The sequence below is a fragment of the Pipistrellus kuhlii genome, unplaced genomic scaffold (genome assembly GCF_014108245.1).
Source record: "Pipistrellus kuhlii isolate mPipKuh1 unplaced genomic scaffold, mPipKuh1.p scaffold_m20_p_8, whole genome shotgun sequence".
Taxonomy (NCBI): Eukaryota; Metazoa; Chordata; class Mammalia; order Chiroptera; family Vespertilionidae; genus Pipistrellus; species Pipistrellus kuhlii.
The window spans coordinates 45,080,272-45,101,302 of record NW_023425584.1 but is presented as its reverse complement, the minus strand read 5'-3'; the positions used below and the strand labels follow the sequence as shown (position 1 = coordinate 45,101,302).

The window sequence follows — 21,031 nt, the reverse complement described above, 5'->3', positions numbered from 1 at the left end:
GATAGTGTAGGTATTATTTTATACCTCTTACCTTCCATTCTAACCTCCTTGAGGGCAGAGGCCATGAGTTATAAGTATTGGTATCATGTATAGGACCTCATATCTAGGAGGTCCTATTTGTCTAACAAATGAGTGTATTTTTCATGGTGGCAGTAAAAAAGGGGGAGAAAAAGTGGCATAAGGAAGATGGGTTAACATTTGTTGACAAATGATATATGCAGGTTGATTTTTAATTATCCTGGACCAAAGCCATGAGGTGGTTGATGAAGATGGGCAAGGGGTAGGGAGACTTAGAGGGGGATATTCTGAATGACCAGGGAGAGTATTCTAGGCATTAAGCCTCAGCAGATGCTTTCCTTCCCCTGTTCTCTGGGTTAACCTCATTTCTGGGCTCCATAACCCCGGGATATGTCTGGATACTGGGGGCCTTGTGTGAGCCATGCTATATTATACTTTTACCAAAGGTGGCCATGCTATCTTATACTCTCACACAGAAGTTTGGCTCTAAGGTATGGGGAGAGGAAGCCTTAGCATTAATTGACCCCTCTAGTTATGAGATTCATGTTGTAAATTCATACCTGGAAGACGGGGCCTTCTCTGAGAGGGGTGCTCACCAGCATTGTTCCGCATAGCCTGAGTTTGGGGATGATAGAAAAGCTCTGTTGGCTGTGGGTTTGGTCTCTTCTCACAACTTTGGACATTTTATCACCTTCCTTAAGGGCCATTCTAATCGCCAGGCGTCACAGTTCATCATCTCCTTAACTCCGATAAAACCTCAACGCTGGACTCATTTCTGATCTCTTTTCATAAAGATTAACGGGCATGCAATATTTAGCTTCTCTCTCTCTTTTTTTTTTCTCCTATGTCTGAAAAGTTGTGATAACAAAAACAACAGAGGCTACAGGCTTGTTTGAAGTTAATTATTTTAAATGAGCAAAGAAGACCAAGCACCTTAGAAAGAAAATGGCTCAGGAATTGGAAGGAAAGCATTATGCCCTGCTCCAGTTGGTTGGTATTTGGCTCTTTTAATTTTTCTCCTGAGTGCCATAAGTGCCGTTGAGCTCAGAGGATAGAGCATCCTGTGCGGAAAATAGATGGTGTGTGGAGGAGGTGAGGGGCGCCTGCAGTTGTTCTCTGAATCCCTCAGTAAGCTCCACTTGGCTACATTATATCAATAGAAACAGTCAAAGGCTGGAAAACAAGCTCCACTTGGCCAGCTTCCAGCACTCTTCACAAAGCTCAAGGAAAAGCTCAGCGAAGCCACACACTTTTTGTTTTCCTGAGCAAAGACTCTGCCTGTTGCTGTCAGGGTTAAGGAGTTTCAGCGAGTTGTTATACAGACATAAAAATGTGCTTTTTTTTTTTTTTGCTTTTTTTCTTCTTCCCTCTATCACTGAAAAGAGCCCAGTGATAGAATCAGAAGGATGGGCACATAGATGCCAGGTGGATCAATCAGCTCCTGGAGAGGTGTTGGTGCAGTGACAAAATTGTGGGGCGAGCGCGTGTGTGTGTGTGTGTGTGTGTGTGTGTGTGTGTGTGTGTGTGTGTGTGTGTGCGCGCGCGCGCGCCTCAGAAGCATGGATTTGTGCATTTCAGGATTTCCTACTTTGACTAAATAGGGCAGAAGGTACACCATCTCCATCCCTATGAAGACATGTCTTTATCATGAGGACAATGTAAACACCATGTCAGTTGTGATGTATGGAGAGACAGGTAGGTAAGGCGGAAATGACAACAGTGTCAGGACTATCAACAGCTGCAGTGTTTTTCTTTCCCCCCCAAAAAATCATTTTCAGGAGAGAAGTAAAGCATGGGCTGTTTCTTTGTGAGGGTGATTTGGCTGCTCATTGGAGCAAAAAGGCCATTTATGACCTGACCGGGGCCTTTCTTTGGCCTGACATACCACGTTGTGTTTATTTCAGAACTGGAGAGTCACACTGAGTGGATAGCAACAGGAAACAAACCCGGAGTCATTGCAATTTACATTTACCAGTGCAGCTTTTCTTTAGCTGCTGAACTTTGTTTCTTTTCTAGGGAAAAAAAACACACCTATTTTTAGCTCTCATATGCTTCTCCAAAAGAAACTACTATCCTTAAGACATTCTACCTTACTGAAAAACTTATAATTTTCTCATTCGTAATTAATGTTTTCCTAAACTGTCATTTTCCTTAAATTTTCCTAAAATATAATTATAATAAATGGGGATACTGGAATACTGTGTACCAGACAAGTATTATTTAGCAATGCTCTTCCGTTTAGAATAACAGCATATTTTCTCTTTCAGGTTTTCACTTTTATTCTAGTGGGACTAGAAATCAGCTTTTTTTTTTTTTTTTTTTTTTTTTTTTTTTTTTTTTACTATCTGATTGCAATATATGATTAAGAATCAACTGATCAGCCGAAACTGGTTTGGCTCAGTGGTAGAGCGTCGGCCTGTGGACTGAAAGGTCCAGGGTTCGATTCTGATCAAGGGCATGTTCCTTGGTTGCGGGCACATCCCCAGTAGGGGGTGTGCAGGAGGCAGCTGGTCGATGTTTCTCTCTCATCGACGTTTCTAGCTCTCTATCTCTCTCCTTTCCTCTCTGTAAAAAATCAATAAAATATTTAAAAAAAAAAAAAGAATTAACTGATCAAATAAATGTGAGAATAGATTTAGAAATTAATTTAAAAATTATCCTGATGCTAATGGAGAAATCTGTGATGATTACTCTTCTAAATACCTTCAAAAAGAAAACCCAACAGCCATGTTTAACTTGAGCTGTCACTTTGTATTTAACAAGGGGGGAAGGTAGAACAAGTAAATTTTAGATGATCTCACTAGAAAGAGAAATCTGCTCAAATTCCATGACCAAGTTTGTGACCACTTGACACAGGATAGCATGACTCAAGGTGCCTTCACAATATACATGGTTCTGCTTGGGAACCACATATGTGTATAAAGACATTTAAATCAGTTGCTTGAATGGAGTGACAAAGTGGTCCTGCTTCAGCCTGAGGAAGCAGCGCCACCTACTGCTTGAGCTTTAGTTATGGTTGAGCATTCTTTTTAGAAAACTGATCTTTACAGACCTAAGCACAAAGTATTGGTCTGGTGTTATCTTTTAAGATTTACATTGGAGCCGAAACCGGTTTGGCTCAGTGGTGGAGCGTCGGTCTGCGGACTGAAAGGTCCCGGGTTTGATTCCGGTCAAGGGCATGTACCTTGGTTGCGGGCACATCCCCGGTATGGGGTGTGCAAGAGGCAGCTGGTCGATGTTCCTCTCTCATCGACGTTTCTAGCTCTCTCTCTCCCTTCCTCTCTGTAAAAAATCAATAAAAAATATATTTAAAAAAAAAAGATTTACATTGGAGTGAGTTTATTGAAATATTTGTTTTGTGTGTGTGTGTGTGTATGTGTGTGTGCATGTTTTAGTCTATACATTCATATTGAGAATAATTATTAAATAAAAGAATGGGAGAGAAAAGAATATAAATATGAAAAAAATGGGAATATAAAGTATTCATTATTGGTGTCTTATTCTGAAACTAAGTGATGTTGTCCATTTGCTTTTTTATGTGTAGTCATCACATAGGAATCAATAGATAACCAAACTTGTTTAAATTGAACCATTTTTCATGTTTATCCTAGTTTGCCCCAAAGTAAGCCTTTTATTAAATGATTACGGATTTATTAGGCTTTCATTGAGTTCCCCTTTATATAGTGTTTTTATTCAGAGCACAACAATTAATTGTACAATATTTTAAATAACTCCCAATGTTCCTAATATATTTTTGTCATAGCATCACATAAACATTTACAAGAGCATATCTTTTTATTAAGTTGAGGTCACTAATTACATTTCCAACCATTTTTGTTTATTTCATTTAGTGTATTACACCACAGCTTAAATAAGTGACAGTAGATGGGACAAATTGATTATTATTGTTTTCTCATTTCCTATAACTCTTCCAAGGTCTTAACTGCTATTGACCACTGACATTAATTATGGTGAAACTTACACTTCCATGCTGAGAAATCCATATCATTTCAGATCCTGATTCATAATTAATTTTTCAACATACACCCATTTCTTTAAATCATATATATAGTACTATATATATAGTACTATATATATATATATATATATATATATATATATATATAATTGATTTCAGAAAAGAAGGGAAAGAGATAGAGAGATAGAAACATCAGTAATGAGAGAGAATCATTGATTGGCTGTCTTCTGAACATCCCTACTGGGTGATAGGGCTTGACCCCACAACCTGGGCATGTGCCCTTGGCCTGTGTCAAACCTGGGACCCTTTAGTTCCCAGGTCAATGCTCTATCCACTGAACCAAACCAGCTAGTGCAATTTATTTATATTTTAATAGAATATCACACAGCCCAGAATTTTTAACTTTTGACATTTGTTAGGACTTTGATTTTCTAACACATTGAAAATCATAACTATGTCACATGCCAAAGCCATAATTTTATAATTGAAACACAGTCAAAATCTAGGCATATGAAAAGTACAGCGGGTTCCAATTTTGTGTCTTGGTTTGAAAAGCAATCAGCTCAAATTCCAAAAACTGTCAAAAACGTGATTTTCTCATGCTTGTCATTATCTTAAAAGGCTTTTCTTATATATATTTTAACATTAAATGAAAACTGATTGAATACCTGTTATATGTTAAACACCAAACTAAGTTCTGGAGACTTAGTAATTAAAAAATCAATCCCTTGTCCTCAGTGAGCTCCTTTTCTTGCTGAGAAATAGTGCATGGGTAGTTCTAGAACAGTGACAAAAAGTTGCTATGGGCAGGAAAAGAAGTGGAACTCAACTCAAACTTTGGTAAATGGGTTGTGTTACTTATGCTAGTTAGGGGGAAATCCTGTAAGAGAGAAATACTGAATTGAGCTTACAGGTAAGATGAAGTGTTTGTCAGGAAGGGAAGTAGAGGAAAGGTGTTTCAAGTAGAGACAAGATTTGCAGAGCCATTGAGATGCAAGAGGACAAGTTTTAGGAAACGTGTTGTTCAGTTCACTGAGACTGTTCATCTGGCGTTCAGAGGGGATATTTCAATTGGAGATCTTCAAATCTAAGCTTTGTGAATCTTTAATAATATGTATAACTTGACTGAGGAAAACAACCAATTGGTTCTATCTTGCAAAACCTTCCGTCACTTATCCCACTGTGTTTACACCCTTTTATCCCCTCCCAGAGGACTGGTATGAACAGTTGTACCCCCTCATCCTTACCTTGAAGGACAGCATGGGGGAAGTGGTGAACCGAGCCAAGCAATCCCTGACCTTCGTGCTCCTTCAGGAACTTGCCTACAGCTTGCCTCAGTGTCTGATGCTGACTCTGAGAAGGGACATCGTCTTCAGCCAAGCAGTAGGTGCCCCTTGTGTTGTTAGCTGCTATCATTGGTGAAGAGAAGGGTCTCTCCTGGACGGTTTTATTTTTAAAGGGATTCTTTCCTGTTAGTTTTGGTACCCAGTTTTTCTTATTCATAACTAGAGGCCTAGTGCATGAATCCAGTGGGATTCCTCGGCCTGGCCTGTGCCCTCTTACAATCTAGGATGCCTGGTGGGATGTCGAAGAGCTGGTTTCAACCTGATCTCTGCAGGCCAGGCCAAGGGACCCAACCAGTGTGTGAATCCATGCACCGGGCCTCTTATATGCATATAAGATTGTTGGTTAATCTCTTCCTGTCCTCTCCCTCACTCTTCTCTCTGAGATTCATCAGTCTGTTCTGTGTTTCCATGCCTCTACATTGAGCCCCTTGGTGCTCATTGTGCATCATAGCTACCAGCTGGTCAGCCAGTCACCTGGGCTTTTATATATAGTGATATGAACCAAAAAGTACATAGAAACAGTTTATAACACCTTAGTGTTTATTTCTGCAGAGGTGGCCAAGTCTCTGAAAGGTAGATGTAGAAATTTCAGAGCAGAGAGTCTGTGAAGGAAAGGGTCACCCATGCTGTCATCATATCATGCCTTGGGGTCTCTATAGGGCACAATGGAAGGAAAGTTGCCTTGCACTGCAGGTGGCCAACAAGGACTGGCAAAGGGGCCTATTTGCAACCCACTATTTATATAGCTCCTTCATGGATTCTGGGATGGGGCCTCATTGTGTTCTCTTCTTTTGTATGTAGAGTAAATTGGCCAGCAGGAAAGCTTGAACACGAGGTTTGACAGGAGCACCTCCTTTGCCTACACCCAACCAGATTCCATGATACCAAGGCCAGCCTCCATCACAGTGGCTGTGCGAGGGGCCTTCCTTCTCCCCTCCTGCCTCCACCCCATGAGTTTTATAAACAGCCACAGGGAGGGAAAGAGACAGAAGGCCTCTCTTTCTAAACATTTAAGGCCAATGGAATATTTTAACCAAACTGCCCTTGTCATGGATGCTCCAGTGACAAATGTGCTCTGACTGATACACATTTCCTCATTGAGTATTTTCAATGATTCTATGAAATGAGTAGTCTTCTATTCTGTGTGTGCAAAAAGTATTTTTTTAAAATAATAATATCTGTACATTTTAAATAACTTTTATTTAAATGGTAGAGACAGGATTTGTAGTCATGTCAACCTGACTCAGAGCCCATGCTCTTCCCTCTTTCACAACACTGCCTGCCCCAAGCCTTACTTGATCAAAGACTGCCAACTGGTTTCAACATAGATATATAAATAGAGTTTTGTGATACGTACTTGAACTTTTTAAATTAAATCTCTGATGCCTCAGAAGTCCTCAATACTTTTAAATTAAAGTTTGCTGACCCCCATCAATTTCTTCAATTATTATTTATTTTTTTTTTAGCTTGCTGGATTGGTCTGTGGTTTTATCATCAAATTACACACAAGTCTGCATGACCCTGGCTTCCTACAGCAGCTTCACACGGTGGGATTGATAGTACAATATGAAGGACTGCTAAGTACATACAGTGAGTATGGATGGTCGGTACATGTGAAAGTCATACTCCTACTCATAGGATATTTGGTCCTTGGATTCCTCAGTTAAGCATGAAAATGAAAGTTAAACTTTATTGCATCAAGCATTCCAGAATTAATGTAACTTTTCATTCTTTGCATTCACTTTGTCACTGTACTCCCTTCCATTATGTTATGAAAATAGAATTATAAATTATTTTATAGTGGAGACCTAAGCAGCCATTTGGCTTTTTAATAGAAAAGGCTCTTTGCCAACATAGTATAGTGAACTGGGTTTTTAAAGTCTAACCCTCTAATACCTAGAACTGAACTGTTCAATTTGAGCACTTGAAATGTACCTGGTTCAAATCAATATGTACAAGACATGTATACCAGATTTAACAACTAGTTAAAAAAAAGAGTTTTACATTAATAACTAATTATTTCATGTTGATTATATTGATTTATCAATGGAATTATAGTTTAGAGATATTGAGTTAAAATAAAATATATTATTAAAATGGCCGAGACCGGTTTGGCTCAATGGATAGAGTGTGGGCTTGGGGACTGAAGGAACCCGGGTTTGATTCCAGTCAAGGGCATGTACCTTGGCTGCGGGCATATCCCCAGTAGGGTGTGTGCAAGAGGCAGCTGATCGATGACTCTCTCTCATCGATGTTTCTAGCTCTCTATCTCTCTCTCTTCCTCTCTGTACAAAATCAATAAAATATATTATATATATATATATATATATATATTATTAAAATGAATTCAACCTTTTTATTTTAATCTTTTAAAATTTGACTACTGAGCCTTAGCTGGGCAGCTCAGTTGGTTAGAGCATCCTCCTAATACACCAAGGTTGTGGTTTGATCCCCAGTCAGAGCACATACAAGAATTAACCAATGAATGCATAAATAAGTGGAACAAAAAAAAAATGATGTTTTTCCTCAGTCTTCCTTTCTTTTCCTCTCTCTCTGAAATTAATAAATAGAAAGTTAATAAAATTTTTCTATCAGAAAATGGAAAATTATATATGTGGCTCACATTCTATTTCTGTCGGGCAATGCTAATTAAAATGGTACCGGTACTTGGTTACCTCCTTCTTAGGCTTTATTTGCCAGTGTATTGAGATATAAAACTAGCATGAGCCTAGGTAGGATCTTTAATTCAGCCATCTCCATTATTTCTAGAAATCAAGTATCAGTCCTGCCAGTGGAAAGAATCTGCAGGACACTTTGTTTCATAGAACAGTCAAAACATTGCTGCTGCCTCCCAGCAAATGACTACTTTCTTTCTTCCCTCAAAGGGCCCATGAACTGCTGGAGTTCGTTGGCATGGCTCTTATTTCACTGATGAAAACCTTCAGCCTCTGAGGAAAAGCATTGAGAATGGATTCTCTGCACTCAGAAACTCCTTTACTAAAATACTAGAACAAATCCCAGCAGTGAGGTAGACTACCCAGGGACACTTTCTTCAAATAGTGTGCTTGTGCCCAGCTGGTGTGGCTCAGTGGTTGAGCATCGACCAATGAACCGGGAGGTCATGGTTCAATTCCCAGGCAGGGCTCAAGCCTGGGTTATGGGTTCGGTCCCTAGTAGGGGGCATGCAGGAGACAGCCAATCAATGATTCCCTCTCATCAGTGATGTTTCTGTTTCTCTCTCCTTCTCCCCTCCTCTTTGAATCAATAACAATATTTCTTTAAAAAATAGTACACTTGTAACCAGGCTCTTTTCTTCAATTTAGGTGATGAAATCGGAATGCTGGAGGACATGGCTGTTGGCATTTCAGATTTGAAGAAAGTTGCATTTAAAATAATTGAAGCCAAATCCAATGATGTCTTGCCAGTTATAACGGGGAGACGGTAAGTGGTGCCCATTTTGCCAAGACCAAGCTTTGTTAGATATTTGAATTGGCTCTTGACGAAGGAGCCAAGAAGTAAGGTTTGCTCTGGAAATTGTTTTCTCTCCTTTCCTTGTTGGTGAGAAATAAATGTAGGTGACATGACAGGGGAAGATCTTTAAAAACTCCTAGAAGTCTCCTGACTGTAAATTGTACCAATAGTGAGGTGAGTATGGCATTGCTTCTTCGTGAAATATGAACACTTCAAAATACCAGCTTGCACGAAGAGAAGATTTTCCTCTTTATTGCTATCCAGTGTAAAGCTCTGGATATTTTTACTTTTGCTAGAATCATTTGGTTAATAGCATCATAATTCTTGAGATGACTTCATATTAAATTCTGTTAAAGGCAGCAACATTTTAGAAAAGATGTATTTCTATATCAGGGTCATATGCCACCATTTTTCTTAATTATTTTTGAGAATACACCCCCAGGCTGAGATTTCTGAGAATAATTTTAAATGAATAGCTTCAAAGGTCAGCATATGATAGGCAGAATATCGGAAATAATTAAGAAAATGATGCCGTGTAGTATAGAGCTCCAAACAGAAAAATTATATCCTATGGTAAATCATTTCAATCAGAAGTCCTCCAAGTTTTAACCATTCTGCTGTTAGCACTTTCCAATGTTTCCTGAGGGTTATTTGAAATTTGAGAACATCTTCTGAGCACAGTGAATAAATATGAGGGCACTATATATATATAGAGTCCTGCTCATGCTAGAGAGAGAGCAAGAGGAGACTAAGTAAGTACAAACTGATCATGTTTTCTTGACTTTAGTAAACGTATGATAATTTTGTGTGATGGATGACGAGATGGTTGAATGACAGGTGGCTACTTCTTATACATAAATAGCACATTCTCATAAAACTAAATATTTTATGTGCCAACTAATGCTTAATTTACCATTCATTGGAAGAAAGAGGAGTTAAATTGCTCATGCGCATACCTGGAAAATAGTACCACTCTATAATATTATAAAGATGACTATCAAAAGGGAGAAACAGATATTTCTATGAGGGAAAATTTGTATGAGGGAAGCTTACCAAGCCATCTTATATAGACAGAGAACAGGATGCTGTTTCTGAAGGGGTTCTTTAGGCTGTATCTAAATTCAGAAGTCTACATACAGTTGTGGACTTCTAGAGTGGCTAAGTGCACAGCTTGGCAGATCCTCTCTTCAGAAAGCAACATTACAAAAGGTCAGAATTGTCCAAGACTGTCCTCTTAGGACTAAGGGAGTAATGCACACACAGATGTAGAAGCATTCATTCATGGAAAACTCGTGAGCATTGGGATAGGACAGTTGGAGTCTGTGGCCTTTTTGCCAAGGTTGCTCCCAGCAACCCCAGCTCTGTTTGCACAACATTACCCGTGAGGAAGATAGCCCATGAAAACCAGCACTTTCATTACCAGAGGAGAGGGTTGACAGTTTGGATTGGAAAACAGAAAGAAAGTACACTTCTGAAAAGTTGTCAGAAACAGTGGTGATTTAGATAATTTTATTCACAATAGCATCAAAAAGGAATAATTACATGGGACTAAATTGAACCAAGTAGTCCAAGAACTGTACACAGAACACACAAAACACAGCTTAGAGAAATTAATAAGATTCAGTAAGTAGAAAGACAGTCCCTGTTCACAAATTAGAATTCTCTATCTTGTTTAAATGGCAATTCCCCACAAATTGAAATCTTGGTTGTAATATTTTGCAGAAATTGGCAATCCAATTCTAAACTTTACATGAAAATACAAAGAACCCATAGAACCAAAAACAATTTTATTAAAGAAGAACAAACTTGGAGGACTTACACTTACTGTTTTCAAAACTAACTATAAAGCTACAATAATCAAGACCATATACTACTGGCATAAGTATATACATATAGATCAGTGGAACAGAATGTAGAGTCCAGAAATAAATTATTATCTTTAGGGTCAGTCAATTTCAACAAAGATGCCAAAACAAATCAATGGAGGATCTTTTCCAAAAATGTTGCTGCAACAATTGGCTAGCCACATGCATAGGAGAAACTACAGAGATTTCAGAGATTCTTTGATTGTCCTGCGTTTGCTTCGCAAAAAACATGTGTTACAATCCCAGCAGTCTATATAGTCCTGGAATCACATGGATTTTCCTAAATTCTGGGTAAAACTCTCTATACAATAGGTCCTCGGGTTACATCGGAGATAACATGATTTTCTCTAAGTCGGAACCCACCTACATAAGCACCTACGTCACTCACATGGTGCACATGCACAGCAGTAATGAAGTGACACAGTAAAAAAATGAAATAAAAGATAACATTCCTGACCTTTACTTGTGGTAAATTAATAATAAAAACCATACAGCACATATGCACATACATTGAAATGATGGAACTTTTTTTTTTTTATAAATAAATGGGAGATGGCAAAGTAACCACGAAACGACGTGCGTCGAGTCCAATGTAACCTGAGGACTGCCTGTATTTCTGTATTCAGTTCACACTGCATCACAAGATGTCAGTTTCAAAATATACAAGTAGATATTCATGGTGACCATATTTTATAATCCTAATTTAAATTTTCAACACTAAACACTATGGCTAGTTTTTTAATGTTTATTGTTAAAAGCATTACATATGTCCGCTTCTTTTCCCCATTGATCCCTTCTAGCCCACCCCACCCCCTGCCCCAGGCCTTCACCACACTATTGTCAGTATCCACGGGTGATGCATATATACATACAAGTTCTTTGGTTGATCTCTTCCCACCCACCCTCTGAGGTTGGACCGTCTGTTAGGAATATTTTTAATGAAACTTTCCAGTTTCCAAAAATATGTACCTATGATATGCCAATGTTGCAAAATGATAAGGAACTCCAGTGGTTAGCCTTAAATAATGAAACTATTACATTTGCATCCGGCCATCACAAAGGGGGAGGTTCATCAATAATAATATCAGGTCATAATTGTTCAAAAGGTTATAAATTATTTGGCTTCTTGGATTCACTATGTTAAGAAATGTACCATGAATTACTTTGTTGTTCTTGATATTCGTTGGGTTTTAAAAATAACTAAATCAATAAAACAAATATTGAGGTTCTTATGCACATACCACTGATACACAACAATGAACTGAAACACTCTTCCTTTCCTAAAGGAACTCAATAACTGAGAGAAATCAAACATGTAAACAATCCTTTATGCCAAGTAATTTAGTACAGAAGTGAATGCAACCAGTATTGAATGAATTAATAACAGAAAATAAGCAGATAGCAGCCAAAAACCTACACCAGTGCTGTATTCCAACTGTTTTATTGTTTGTTTCCAATGGATCTAAAGTAACACGCTTCCTCTTCTTTCCCTTCACGTGCCTCAGTGAGCATTACGTGGTGGAGGTGAAGCTTCCAGCCAGGCTGTTTGAGGCTCTACCTTTGCAGATTAAAGAAGGGCAGTTACTTCATGTGCATCCTGTACTTTTTAATGTCGGAATCAATGAACAGCAAACTCTTGCTGAGAGGTAAGCTTCAGGTATAAAATTGATATTCAGGTTTTCTTTCTATTTATTTTTAATTTCTTTTCAATTATCATTTATATTAAACTAGAGGCCTGATGCACATAATTCGTGCAAGGGCTGGCTGCCTCCATGGGGACATGGCCCTCTGCCCCCTTCTCCTCGCCCTCCTCCCCCACTCCCACCCCCGCTGGCGCTGGGGCACATGAGGGAGTAACATCAGCCCTTGTGGGCCATTGTGTCATCACACTAAGCAGTGCCATGTCATCTAACAAGTGTGAGGCGGTGGCCACCTCTGCCTCAGGCCCCACCACTGCAGCTTTGTCTGGAAGGTCTTCCTAAAGGATGTCCAGTCTAATTAGCATATTAGGCTTTTATTATTATAGATATTATTTGGTATTAGTTTCAAGTGTATAGTGGTTAGACAATCATATATTTTACAAAGTGTTTGCCCTGATATTTCCAGTACCTACTTGGCACCATACAAAGTTGTTACAATATTACTAACTATATTCCCTTTGGTGTGCTTTACATCCCCATGATTATTTTGTGACTCCCAATCTGTACTTCTCAATCCCTTCACCTTTTTTACTCAGTCTGCCAACCCCCTTTCCGCTGGCAGTCCTCAGTATGTTCTCTGTGTAAGTCCGTTTCTGTTACAGAGAGACAAGCAGGTTTTTGGTTAAAACCAGGGATGGGGGATCTCTGGCTCATGGGCCATAGAAGGCCTATAAAAATCACTTGGCCAGGCACTGCCAAGGCATTAGGGTATGAGTTCATTAAATATATGACCAAATATAGTGGGCTAATTTTTTAAGTTAAATTTTTGTATGTCTTTTGAATGATGTTATAAATACCATATTTAAATGGCCTTTGGCAGAGAAAAGGTACCCCGCCACTAATTTAAACCTAGGAAATGTTTATTGAAAACACAACATCTGTGATATACATGTAGAAAGTTTTATCTCAAGAGAGAGGCAGAAGAGTACCAGTGCAGAGGGTATAGGCCTTCACAGAATAGACAGGAAAAAATACTGGCCCAACTACTCCCCGGCAGGTTGGAGGGCTCTGCATGTGCCCTTGTCAGCGTTTGTAAGTCTGCACACAGCCCAGAGTCCAGTGCTGGACTGCTGGGCCTCTCCTCAAGTCTCGTGAGTAAAGAGGAAGATTGGTGAGATAAAAAGAAAGAAGAAAGTTATCTATACCTCAGAGATACAGTCCTGCAGAGGTGGGGAGATTAATATTAAGTGAATATCAGTTATGTACAAGAACAGGGGCTAGTGTTTTAGACTTGATATTTCATTCAAAATTTACATTTGATGATTATGAGAATATTTTGGTGTGTCAAAGGGATGGATGGAATGACTCAGGGCCAGTGGTGACTGGAATGTGTTTGAAATCACCATTGTGCAATGTTGCTGAAAAAAAGGAGACTTCTGCCCTGGCCAGTGTGGCTCAGTTGGTTGGGCATTGTCCAGTGTACTGTGACGACATTACTGGTTCCATTTCATGCCCATGCTGTGGGGTCTATCCCCAGTAGGAGTCATGCAGGAGGCCCTGATCAATGTTAAACTCTCACATCAATGTTTCTCTCTCTTCTCCTTCTCTCTCTCTCTCTCTCTCTCTCTCTCTCTCTCTCTCTCTCTCTCTCTCTCTCTCAAAGGTGACTCCTTTAGCCATCTATTTAAAAAGGAAAGATAAAATGTGTTCCTTTCAGGTGCTATTTTATGACTTATTACTGTTTTCTTTTTTTCTCTTTTTAGGTTTGGAGATGTTTCTTTGCAAGAAAGTATTAATCAGGAAAATTTTGAACTTCTAAAAGAATATTACACGATATTTATGGAAAAGATGCCTCCTGATTGTAAGTCAGAGTTATAGAAAAACAACAGTAATAATTGCTTGATTATAAATCTTCAGAAGAGGTCGGATATAGAGGTCAATGGAAGAAAGAAGCATGTGCTGGTGATGTGAGAGCAATTTTGAAATTTCTGAACCAAAATAGCTGATTGCCAAGGTGGCATGGTCCACACCTGCCTGTTGCCCTGATTGCTCTCTTGAATGTGTCTAGCTGGTCATGCTGGTCATTGTCAGTGACAATGAGCAATGCCAAAAGTGAAAATAAGGAACTTATCATTAGAAATCTCAGTTGAGTCCAATATAAATTTTGTGTCATTTTTAACCATGTAAAAAACTTATAAAAGGTTTGGGTTGTTTTTTATTTTATTTTTATTTATAAGCCACATCATGTATATCCAAGGAGAAAATCATATAGACTACAACTTTATTGGGAGTATAAAATGATGTAAAATAAGGAACCAGTTTAACACATATACTTACTGCAATATTTATGTGAAAAACTGTTAAGGCATTTAAGCCTATAGAAATTTGTTTCACACTTGTGGTTTCTTTCTTTCTTTCTTTCTTTCTTTCTTTCTTTCTTTCTTTCTTTCTTTCTTTCTTTCTTTCTTTCTCTCTTTCTCTCTTTATCTCTTTCTCTCTTTCTTTATCTCTTTCTCTCTTTCTTTATTTCTTTCTCTCTTTCTTTCATTCTTTCTTTCTTTCTTTTTCTTTCTTTCTATTGTTCAGTTCCACAGTTCTTTTTCCCCATAAAATTAAACACATATAATTTGAACAGTCCAAAGTCAGATAATTAAGAATTTTTGGAGTTCATCTATAAGTAGTATAAATATGTTGAGATATTGAGGTATTCATAATGATAAGATACTAAGTTTTAATAAAGTAAGAAATATTTTCATATTTTTAACCAAAAGCTGTAATAAAAGTCTACCTGTCACTGAATCACTCACACTCTGTTCACTGGTCTCTATTCTGACACTTAGCTTGAACCATCTTAGGTGGTGAAGTGTTTAGATCTTTTCATAACATAGTGACTCTTGACTTAAAATGTCATAATGGCATAGGTATATCCATGCATATATGTATAGTTAGAAAACTCCACCTGCAGTTTTATTTCATATAAAACATTTTTAATGCCGAATGAAATTTAGTAGAGGGAAATGCTTTGGCAGACAGCATACTTATTTGTTAATTATTTGAAAACAATAATATAAAAAAGCTACTTTGCATTAGTAAATAATGGCAAAAGGGGTTTATTTGAGCCAGGTATGGCGATCCTAAGAATGGAAAAACTACTTCCTATATGTTGTCTTCATCTGAATTAAGAAGTAAATATCTCAAGTTGGTGCCGGAACTGTTGACAACGGGGAGGTCTGTTTGCTCTGCCTGGGTACTGTGTGCTATGGATTTCTTTTTCCACATCTTTGAATAGTGATGTAGCTCTCAGGCAGTGGTTCTCTCTGCTTTGACTCAAAGGCACACTAAACCATCAGGACCTACTTCCCTTCACATCCTGCCTGGCCTCTTTGATCAACTGCAGAAACTCTGGTGGGGCAGATATGAGTGCTTTCCTCTCTTCTTGCTCTAATATTCCCATTGGGTTGCATGATCTCAGAAACATTTCAAGACCCCTTTCATGCCCACCTAAATTATTGAGACACCTAAATTTGGGGTTAGCAAATAAAATAAAATAAAATAAAGCACTTCTATAAATCACTAGCACAAACTATTCTATGTGTTAGAGTCACCATCTGCTTTATGATTTGGAGCAAATGTGATAGTGATTTGATTGGATGAAATGCTTCTTTCTCTACCCTTTAAATGAGGAGTAAGAAAGTATTAGTTTATCATCTCAGACCTCTCTGTTGTCTCTTGATAATGTCCATTTCTTGCACTTTTCCCAAACAAAGGAGGAGGGTATTGTCATCCAGACCTGCTGGAATGCTTCCGCTAGTCGAGTGCTGTGTCAGCCCTATAAAGGAGGGCTGCCTGGCCCTGTGAGCTAAGAAGAAAAAATACTGAGGGCCCTTTGTGACCTGAATATTGTAAACTATTCCTGCCCAATATGTAATTGGTTTAGTGGCTCCGCAATATTAAAATGATTTCCCCCAACCCATTTCATTACTCTGCCACTCCTGGTGTTGTCACTGTCCCTTTGTGACAAGGATGGCTGCCGTGAACTATTCCCATGCTCAACCATAGGGCTTTTCTTTCCCTTTGCATTTTACAGGCTCCAGAGCCTCACTCAGCTGGAACATCACAGATCACTTGCATACCCCTGAAACCATTGTCCAGGTCAGAGACAAGTTCTGACTGGCTTGGATTTAGATGCACATCCCTGAATTAGTCCTGATTTCAAGGGTGATGGTTTTTTATCGATTGACTTCAGAGTGAGAACATAATTGATTCCATGTAGATTTTATGCCTGCTATGCAGTGGGGAAAAGAGTGGAACTGGTGCTGGGATTCATTTCCATTTCATCTCAGACTCTGACAACGTAAAGGGATTGACAATGAGGGGATGAGGCTACTGCATTGGCCTTATTGGTGTTACAGTTAGATCAGCTGGGAGTTCACAATCCTATTCCTGTTCATTATTCACCACCCTGTCTTTGATTCAGGTCAGTGTCAGATTCAGAACTCTTGTTGAAGAAGCCCTATTTGACAAAGCAAGGAGAAAGGGTGTACTCCAAAGTGCACATATACTTGGCTGGTCTGTTCCATTGGGAGGGTGTGGGAGGCAGTCACTGGGTTTGTGAATGTTCTTGATCATGATCATGGTGTGCACCTGTGTGTGTGTAAGAGAACGTTTTCTGCTTCGGATAAATTCTGAGAAGCTTGGCATCCTATCCAAGGCTATGAACTGTTTTAAGAGCTATTAATGTTTTCTTCTGTTTTTCAGAGTTGACACAGAATTTAATGATGTAGCCTCTTTTGCCAAGACTTTTATTAATTGTTTTCCACTGCAAGTCAATGAAACTTGACAGGGTTCTTGTCCTTATTTTGCAGCTGAGACAGAGGGTTAAGCAACTTGCCCATGACCACACATCAAAGCTGGGGCAGATTTGGCACTGGAAATCACTTTCCTGGAATTTTGGCTGGGTGCTTTCTTTAAAAACAATTATGAAAGTTTAATTCAATCAAACAAAAAACAGATCATCAAATAACAAACACTAGGGAACTCGTCCTTCAGCCTCACAGATTTTGTAGGAAAGAAATATTTTCAGTTCAAGGAGAAACCCTGTTTGGTTTTCATCTCTAACCTTCCTGCCTCTGAGCAAATCAATTCCTTGAATTTGGTGTTTTGTATTCTTGTACACATTCTTACTCCAAATGTATGTAACCATAGAAAATATGGTACAGCTTTGCACATTTATATTATTGCTGTTATATGAATCCTGCAATAATTTGCGATTTTTACTCAGAAGGTTTTGTATATATTCATGATGATACATAAGCACTTATTCATTTTACCTATATATTACATTGCAGCACTATATAACAGTTTACTGTTTTCTCTTTGAAATTTAAAATATTTTTAAATATTAAATAATAAAGCTGTGGATATTTTTTTACTTTCACCTTTTGTACTACATTCTTCAACCCCATTTGAATAGAGAATACTCCTGTGGAGATAGGCATTGAGATTTGTTGCTCTAAGTTTGGTGTTAGAGAGAGTAGCAAAAAGCAAAATTTATTGGCTATGTTTACATTTGAGGAGACTGATTTTCAGTCTAAAACTAATACATTTTCTATGGATACCATGGTTTTCAGTGGCTATATCAGGTTCTATTATTATATCTTGATAGCTCTTCTATTAATCTACAAACTACTCATTACTTATGATACTACTTTCATGAATCAGATCTGTGGCTTGCAAGATTTTTGTCATGTTGAAAAAACTTGGCAGCAAGTAAAGTGTTGGATTGATAGGAATGTGCTCTGAATAAGGCAAGTTTTGTCATGACAGGAATAGAAATAGTGACTTGAAAACTGTAAGCACATCAAAATGATTCCTTCTAAAAAGCATGCAATGGGGAGAGTGGGTAAAATGATAAGCAACATCACGTCCATCTATGCTAGAGCACTATCCTTATGGGCAAAGGATAGCCATTTGGTTTGTATTTAGGAGCAGTATGGTTGGTTTAAAATGGCTGATTAAAAAAAAAAACCCTCCATTTCAACAATGAAACTAAATTATTTTGAAAAATCATTATGCTTTATTCTGGAGTCTCAGAATTCTGAAGAAGCTGGTCCATTGTGTTAAGACGATTGCTTTTTAATAACCAAAAGTCAATTGTGATGACACTAGCACAGACTTGGGAAAAATTAATCACTGGCATAGTAGTTGGAAGACTAGGTTTTTTTTTATTTGACTCTGCCTCTGACTGTGAACCTTGTGGAAAAAAAAATCACCTATGTATCTTGACATAGGTTGCCTTAAATCAGTGTTTTGCAGAATTTTTATATTTATCCTATATAATCTCTTGATTCAGACTAGCTATTCAGTAATAACAATGGAAGGTTATATCCATGTATGCCATGCTTTGATTGAAGCAGTCATCATCATTAAGAATGTTTTTCTTGTCCTGGTCAATGTGGCTCAGATGGTTGGAACTTCATCCCATACACGAAGAGGTGGTGGGTTTGGTTTCCAATTGGCGTTTCTCTCTCTCCCTCTCCCTTCTTATCTCTCTTAAGTCAATTTAAAAAAAAAGAATGTTTTTCTTATTAGTATAATAGGATTATAAGACTAGCTGACATTACACACAATTATACAGAATAGAGAAACTGAGTCATATTAAGTAAAGAACAAAACTAGAGGATTAATAAGTATGATTATCCTTACATAGTCTGCTCCAAATAACGTTTGTTGTTATAGATTGCATTTGCAAATATATTGAGAAAAATTTTGAGAGCAGCTTAATACTGTTTCTTTTTCCTCTCCTTTTTTTCCCCAGACATTTCACATTTTCATGAACAAAATGATTTAAAAGGATTACTAGAAAATCTCCATCAAAATATCCAAGCCAAAAAGAGGAAGAATGTAGAAATCATGTGGCTAGCTGCAACGGTAAGCTCTGTCCTGCCAAACCTTACTCGCTGTCACCATGAAGACCAGCAAGCAATATTGGGTATCTGCTAGATTGGGGCCAGTGTTTGCACTCTGAGTTACCAGATGTCATCCTCCATTGTCTGGGAGATAAAGCATTGTCATAGTGCTACCAGTAGACTAGAACACAAATTGGAAGAAGATGAACTGAATGAGAAAGAATCCTTCCCATTGACTTTTCTCACAAATCTTGGATATGTTTGACACTTTGAGGCTAAAAGGAAGTGGCTGTAATTTTCCTGATGTTGCATGATTCAGCCCAGGTCATGCTCTAGAGGCGTATGATTTCAACAGAATGTAGTTATCAGATCTCTGACTTACAGCCAGTAAGGCTCCTGGACATATTGTTCAATTAATGAGTTTGTAAATGTGTTTGTTAATTTAGATATTGGCATAGAATGTATTACTGGCAGATTGCTCTCAGGGTAATGAGCTATATAAGGTATGGTTCTTTCTCAGTTAATGGCACCCTCAGGGTAGAAGAGCTTCCTGTTTTCCCAACCCAGATTCCTACTAGAGTGAGCTAGAGAATCTTGCCTGTGGTTTGCAAGCTCTTATCTGGCAATCATTTCAGGCATAGCTCTGATAAACTTACAAATTTTGCTAAGCATTCAGACCCTAAGGAATGGATCTTTTCATCAGGAAAGGCAAACCTTGAAGATCTCTATGATGAATTCCATGTTTGTAGTTATTCATAGCATTATTCCTGTAATTTGGAGTTAGGTTAACCCAACAGCTACCATACTCTATTCATTCACCAACCATAGTGTTTCAGACAGAGCCTTTCCTCCTACTGTCAGTGCTTATGTTATAATCCAATATTATTTCCTCTCTTCTGTGGAAAAAGAATGGCTAATTTACCGTAAGTTGCTATATAAAATAATTTACCAAGAGCAAGGCAGAGGAAAGCAGCTTTAGTTTCCCTTCATGACCCCTTGGAGCCCCAGGGAAGAACTTCAAAGGTAACAATATGAAACATGGCTTTCAGGCAGCTCATTTACACTGGTCCCATTTAGCACCGTAGTGCATTACAGGAAGGTTGTTTTAATAGTTCTTTCCCCAGTGTGACTGCTCTTTGTATCTTCAAACACTACTGTGGTTGTTAATTCTCACAAAAAGTTCACAAAGGCAGATTGTAAGTTATTTTTGCACTTTCCCTAATAACATAATAGCGTGAAGGAAGTCTGATAATTTACCACTTTATCTTGGAGACAGATACATGTCATTATATACATACCATGCAGTTATATAAATAGGAAAGTGAAGTATGCACACATGCAAACGCAAATGTATATTTTTCTTAGTATATGTACTTTCCCATTTGAATATATAAAAATGGTTTTCCCATTAATTTTGTTCATTTATTAAATATTTTTCTAAAATGCATATACTGGCCAAATATGGCTTACTTGCAAAGTCCCATTGTGAGAAAATACCTACCTTGATAAATACACATATGCACAGTGTGTAAAGTTAGCATTCTGTGGGAATATTAACTTTATTATTAATAACGTATCTGTAGGCTGATATCTCAGTTTTAATATCATATAAACCAAGGGCCATGATAATACTCTTAAAATGAAGAAATATAGGAATCCCTTTTGACATTTTCAAAAAAGCTTTTGCTTCTGCCTCTATTTCCTTTCCCCCTTCTATGAATCTATTGATGAAAATACTGCTTTTGATAAACTTTAACATTCTAATTGAAAAAGACAAAGTTATTGGTTTTATCTTAACTAAATT

The 21,031-nt window shown here is 38.0% G+C and overlaps 1 protein-coding gene across 4 annotated transcripts in view; it reads left to right on the top strand.

The window, feature by feature from the left end:
- INPP4B (inositol polyphosphate-4-phosphatase type II B) overlaps window positions 1-21,031 on the top strand; it is a 560,042-nt gene that overhangs the window by 495,370 nt on the left and 43,641 nt on the right. For all 4 annotated transcript variants that reach the window (XM_045576851.1, XM_045576850.1, XM_036423483.2 and 1 more), the window contains 6 exons: window positions 5,208-5,380; window positions 6,810-6,933; window positions 8,667-8,784; window positions 12,185-12,325; window positions 14,083-14,180; window positions 19,137-19,249. In XM_045576851.1, coding sequence (XP_045432807.1) covers window positions 5,208-5,380; window positions 6,810-6,933; window positions 8,667-8,784; window positions 12,185-12,325; window positions 14,083-14,180; window positions 19,137-19,249 — 767 coding nt within the window. The remainder of the gene's footprint in view (window positions 1-5,207; window positions 5,381-6,809; window positions 6,934-8,666; window positions 8,785-12,184; window positions 12,326-14,082; window positions 14,181-19,136; window positions 19,250-21,031) is intronic.